The sequence below is a fragment of the Gekko japonicus genome, unplaced genomic scaffold (assembly GCF_001447785.1).
Source record: "Gekko japonicus isolate JY-2015 unplaced genomic scaffold, Gekko_japonicus_V1.1 scaffold261, whole genome shotgun sequence".
Taxonomy (NCBI): domain Eukaryota; kingdom Metazoa; phylum Chordata; class Lepidosauria; order Squamata; family Gekkonidae; genus Gekko; species Gekko japonicus.
This window is the reverse complement of record NW_015172558.1, coordinates 629,483-635,482: the sequence shown is the minus strand read 5'-3', so window position 1 is coordinate 635,482 and position 6,000 is coordinate 629,483. Positions and strand designations below refer to the sequence as shown.

The 6,000-nt window shown below is 42.5% G+C and overlaps 1 protein-coding gene across 1 annotated transcript in view; it reads left to right on the top strand.

The window, feature by feature from the left end:
* PSME4 (proteasome activator subunit 4) overlaps window positions 1–6,000 on the top strand; it is a 116,438-nt gene that overhangs the window by 17,883 nt on the left and 92,555 nt on the right. Inside the window, exon 2 of the mRNA XM_015421218.1 lies at window positions 3,967–4,107. Coding sequence (XP_015276704.1) covers window positions 3,967–4,107 — 141 coding nt within the window. The remainder of the gene's footprint in view (window positions 1–3,966; window positions 4,108–6,000) is intronic.

Sequence of the window (6,000 nt, the reverse complement as noted above, 5' to 3'; positions counted from 1 at the left end):
CACTATTAGATATATAGATGTACAGGAGGATCAGTCTGAGAACATTTTCAGAACACAGTTCTGTTTATGGTTGTTGGGATAAAGTTTAGTAGTTGAGGCCTAGGAACGTGACAAGATGCTTGTGTGTGGGAGGGTGTCTTAGTGCTTCTATGCTCTTGTCTTTTGTGGCTTATGGTTGCTAGCTGGAAGAGACTGCCTGGATGGGTGCTGGGGGCAGTAAATACTTCATTGAGGGAGTAGATAATTCAGTCATCACAAGAGTCTTCCTTAAAAAGGCCTCTGTGGAAAAAGAAATAAGACTTTTGTAGATATTCAAAGCTTTGAATAATTTGTGGCCAGTTGCAAGTATCTTTTTTTTCCTTTCTAAGTCGTTGTTCGGCTTCAGGCTTTCTGGATTTAAACAGGACTTCAGAGTGGGTTGATCTTTTACAGTGGAATTTGCCGTGATCGGCTGTTGTATGATACTCATGTGAGGATAGCAGGGCTGCTTAACTCCTAAAACCCAGTTAATTGTACACCTGCACTAGAGACCTGTGTTCATAGGCAGGTATCCAATGTCTGTCCATGCTGAGAATGAACTGATGAGAATTTGAAGAGACATTGTATTGATTTCTTTGGAGAGTTCACCAGCGCAGGGACAATGCAGTGGCATACTTTTGCCTACACCTTTAGTGTTGGATGGGAATGCCCCAGCTATTCCTATATTTTAATGGTTTCTGTGGGTGACAGTAGGTGATGGTTTTCTATCTTCTCTTCTGTAAATATTGGCAATTCATTAAGCATTCCTGAAAATATTTTTTCTCATCAGTGGCAAATGCAGTTCCTCCACATTGTCTGTTTCCTTTGTGACATCCACCTTCCACTCTTCCTATTGCTGGCCATCCTCTTATTGAATTGCATTATGTTATGAAATAGGATAACCAGCACTGGTCATGCCGTGTCAGCTCTCTATGTAGATTCAGAAGCATTACTACTTGAATCTTGGTTACTGTATTTTACCCACCTAGATATACAGTGTTCAACTTTTTTTTTTTACTACAGCATTTTATTAACACAGAATAGCAAAATAAACTCAGTCCGAACGATCATTAAGTTGTTGCTACTTAGCCACCTTGAGTCATAAGGGATAATGTGGGATATACATATTTTAAATAAATATGATGAACATTCAGCTTTGATTGCCTTTTTTTTTTTTACTACAGCATTTTATTAACACAGAATAGCAAAATAAACTCAGTCCGAACGATCATTAAGTTGTTGCTACTTAGCCACCTTGAGTCATAAGGGATAATGTGGGATATACATATTTTAAATAAATATGATGAACATTCAGCTTTGATTGCCATGCAACTGTTGTTGCATTGTCTGCATACCTTGTCTGGCTGCTGCTGTCATACAGCTATTCTGATTTAAATGAGTGTTGGTGGTGAAGAAGAAAGTGTAGAGTCTCTGTCCTGTAAAGTATAGTCTCTCTACCCTCCTTTTTCTGCTTGCAGCATTAGCAGGCTTCTGCCTTGGCTGTAGAAATTACTCTGAAGAATGCCTGTGGAATGTTTCTGACTGTGCCAGTGCCACATACTTTCCATGAAGTGTTCACTGGAGGGCTACTGTGCGTGTCTGACAGAGGTGCCTGTAAAGAGGGCTGACAGAATGCAATAGCCTTTTGTTGTGTGCTATTTTTTTTGGGGGGGGCGCCTCTATGTTGGCATATTTAGCATAAAACCAGATATTAGTCTGCAACAGAAAATGCAGGCAGTAGTGGACTTGATCAGGCATTATTCTCTAGGGGGAAAAAATCAGCCTGGTAAGAGAATGTGGGGAACCCACCCACACAATAAAACTAGCAGGGAAACTGAGCTTATATTACTTAGCATTTTGTGTTCAAAGTGCTTCACTTGCATTATCTCAATAATCCTTACAGCAGCGCTGTAATGCAGTATTATTGGCACACTATCCAGCCATCCATACTCTTCTCAGCAGAGGGCCTTCCTGCTTCACCCTCCTGCTGCAGCCGCTGAATCCCATGAAATTCTGTTCCTGCAATTCTGCAAAGCCTTCAGGAAAGAGCATAGGGGATAAGGGGGGAGGGTGTGCAGTGGGTAGAGGTAATTGACAGAAGTTGTTGACCTCTTTTTTTATAAATGGAAATGCTGTTTCATTCGAAGAACACATCTGTAACACTATCTTGCAAATGGCAGAGTGGGGCAAAGTGGATAATTTCAGCTTGGTAGCCATGTTGGTCTTTAGAAGACATGATTTGCATTCAGTGACACCTTAAAAGACCAGCAAGGTTTCCAGGGTATAAGCTTTTGAGAGACAGTGGCTTCAGTCAGACATGGCTTTAGATCAGACTTCGAAGCCAATGCCTGATGGATCTAAAGTGCATGATCAGACAGCAACATCTGTGAAAGGTTCAACAGTCATCGGCACTCGTCCTGGTCCGCTCCTAAAATGGAGTAAAAAGACACCTGGGAAAGTCCAGTCCTAGCACTTGCTGATGGGCCATGGACAGATTTTCCCTAATCTGATCATTCAAGCATCCTCTGAGACCGTCTCATTCCATCTCAGCTGGGCGCCATTTTTTTTGCTTGCTTAGCAATGTGTGCATAACTGCATAATCTCTAGGCCAGCTTTGAAAACAAGTGATCTTTGTCATGCAGTCACAGTTCACTGTGAGCCAAGGGGATCACAGTCCTCCGTGGAAGGTTCATCAAATGGTCAAAGCAGAGACTTGACTTCTGGAAGTTGGAAAGCGCATGTGCAAAAAATTGCACCCTTATTATTTATGCCTATGTACAAAAGCAGGCAAACTCCCCCCCCACACACACACATCCTCTCCCATCCATGCTGTCTGATCATGCAGTGATGGGCTGAGCCCGCATCAAAACAGGATGTCTGATTGAGCAACTCCATTTCAAATACCAATGAATGAAAAAGGAGCGCTTCTCAACTGCGCTAAATGGCACGTCTGACTGCAGCCAGTGCTTCCTTTTCCCTTTGTATCTGATAAAGGGATCTTTGACTCTTGAAAGCTTATACCCTGGGAATCTTGATGGTCTTTGAGGTATTACTGAGCTTGAAATTTGCTCTGGGCCAAAGAGAGAATGCAGTGTGACAAAAGTAATGTAATGGGTTTTCTTGCAGAAGTGATCTGAGATTTGAACCTGAAATCCTCCAGTTCACAGTTCATTTTCTTCACTTATGAATAGCACCAGTATATTGATCTGAATGCAGGATCTCTCTTGATTAGAATCCCCTTTTCAGTCCAGGGATGGATCCTGGGATCTGGGAAGTCTTGTTTTCAAACACATTTGATACAGCCTAGCGTAGTGTAGTAGTGGTTAAGTGTGTGGACTCTAATCTGGGAGAACCAGGTTTGATTCCCCACTCCTCCACTTGCAGCTGCTGGATGACCTTGGGCAAGCCATAGTTTTGAGGAGCTGTCCTTGAAAGGGCAGCTCTTGAAAGAGCTCTCTCAGCGCCACCTATCTCACAGGGTGTCTGTTGTGGGCAGGGGAAGGGAAAGGAGTTTGTAAGCTGCTCTGAGACTTCGAGTGAAGGGCGAGATATAAATCCAATCTCCTCCTCCTCCTCTTCTTCTTCCATTGATGCAAGGGACCTAGGTAAAATGTCCAAACGTCAAGACTTTAAATGAATTGATTTTTCCCTCCAGTAAGTGATGTCTAACAAGATCCTGTATTCTTTATCAAGGCAATGATAAACAGGCAACCTTGTCTCAGATGTTAATTCAGGAATGTGGGATGTCCTAACACTGATGTATATTTTTGGATTCTTTCAGGGGTCTTGTCTCCCTGTTTCTTATTAAATCATTGGTATTTATGTTGATAAAAGCTTTGGTTGGCTTTTTCCTTTCGGCATTGGTTTCCACTGAAAATATTAGCTTACCTTTGTTCTCTGTATGAACATGTTCAGTACATTTATATTCTTGTTTTTATTTTCTTTTAGGTATCTGCGGCTCTATGGGAGAAAGTTCAGGAAGGAAGATCATGTTCTTTTTATCAAGCTTTTGTATGAGCTAGTAACAATTCCAAAGCTGGAGATCAGCATGCTGCAAGGATTTGCACGCCTCTTGACAAATCTGCTAAAGTAAGATACCGTTTGCATTGTTCTTATTTAATAGAAGTAGTTTGTGTTGGCGTGAAGAATTACATAGTGGTCTGCAATTTTGATTGGCCTTGATTGCCAGTCAAAACTTATCATGGTTACCTCTACTGCTCTGTCCCTATCTTCCCTCTGATGTCATTTCCTGAAATCCAGTTAACTATTCTGTATTGTTTACCAACCTTTCACAAACATTCAGCTTTCAATAATGGCTGGGCTAGGAATGAGTTCAAGAAGCTTGCCCTCAGGCTGCGCTGCCTATTGGGAGTATCTGTTTACCACCTTGGGAAAGCCATTTTGGCTTTCATCTCCTTGTATGATCTGTGCTTTGATTTAAAATGGCTTCTTCCTCCTGTATTGTTGGCTATTTGGGCTTTGACTGTGGTGTGCATGTGGCAGGGTTCCCCCCTCCTTTTTTACTTTCCCCTGTGTCTTGTGGTGATATTGGACATCAGAGACTTTAGGGGTTCTGGGGTAACATTATGCTGGGCTTTAGAGCCCCCTGAAGCAGTAAGAAGTCTCCACAGTATAGCACAGTTACAGAGATGAGCCTCTTCATCCTTCTTCTGAGCCTGGATAAAGGTGGGAGCTTGTACCTGAATTTGTGTTGGGCTTTTGGGGGTACTTGGAAAGCCCTGAGTGTCTCAGTCCATTGCAATATCAGAGGCAAGCCCACATCCATTGTTCTCTTTGTGTTTGCTATATGTACACTTGCCAGGCTAAGCAATACGCTCATCAATGGTGATCAACTTGCTTGCCAATTCTAAAAATAAATTGGCTTGAAAACTGAATGTAAGAAGGCAGGTTGCTGAGCGAGGGTCTATGCAAGGGGCCAGTGCACATCTAACACTGGCAGTCTTTTCAGCCACTGTCAAGAGATTGATAGTGAACTCTGTGATTGCACTTTCCTTTCCCTCTGCTGTCAGAATGCTTCCAGCTTTTCCCTGGAAATCATGACATGGTTAAACTCTAATATCAGCATAGATGCTGCTTGGTCTTAGCTATGTGCCCATTTGACCAGGATTTTGCTAATTTGATTTGCATGCAATTTCAAATCCTGGATTGGGGAATTGTGTTTAATGGTAGCCATGGTTGGTGTTGGCATGATAGAATTACATCTGCATCTATCCATCATTTTTAAACATTGCTTCAACTCTTCAAAGCAAAACCTTGTATGCTTTACATTTCCTAAGAGACAAAAAACATGAGAAGTTTTCTTGGCATGTTTTAGGCTGCCAGGCCATGTGAAATAAGTGATGACTAAGCAGGAGATGCAGTCAGATTTTATTTTCTGGACATGAATGTGTGAAGAATTGCATTTTTTTCCCTTTGAAGGTTGAAATGAGCAAAACCTTTATTTTGTGTTTTATAGAGGGCCCCCCCCCCCCCCCTTTTCTCTCTGGGCAGAGAACAGGCAGGGAAGAGGAAGTCAGTCAATGGCTTTCCAGGCTCACCTCAGCTACCTCTTAAGAAATACTAATAGATCTAGCTAGAGACAATAGGAGGGTCTATTTCCCCCCTTTCAAGCAGGGAATGGAGATTTGGAGGTGTTAAATACTAGAGAGACTTCAGGAAGGAATTCCAAGAAGAATCTCCAGGAAAAGCTTCTCTGATCCATCCTGACCTGGTCAGTGGGTGGGGAAAGGAGCGGTGATAAAACTCAGGGGAGCAAGGAGGAAGCGCTCTTGGGTGCTGAGTTCATAAGAACAGACAGAACTCTTAACTGAGGTCTGGAGGAGGCAGCCATGGCCTAAAGAGCTGGAGGAAGCTGCAAGGTAATGGAAACTCTGTGGAGGTCTATGACATTGTAAGCTAAGGAGCCTGTCCTACATCTTAAATTCTGATAGGGCATGTAGAGAAAGAGGGACAGAGGAATTG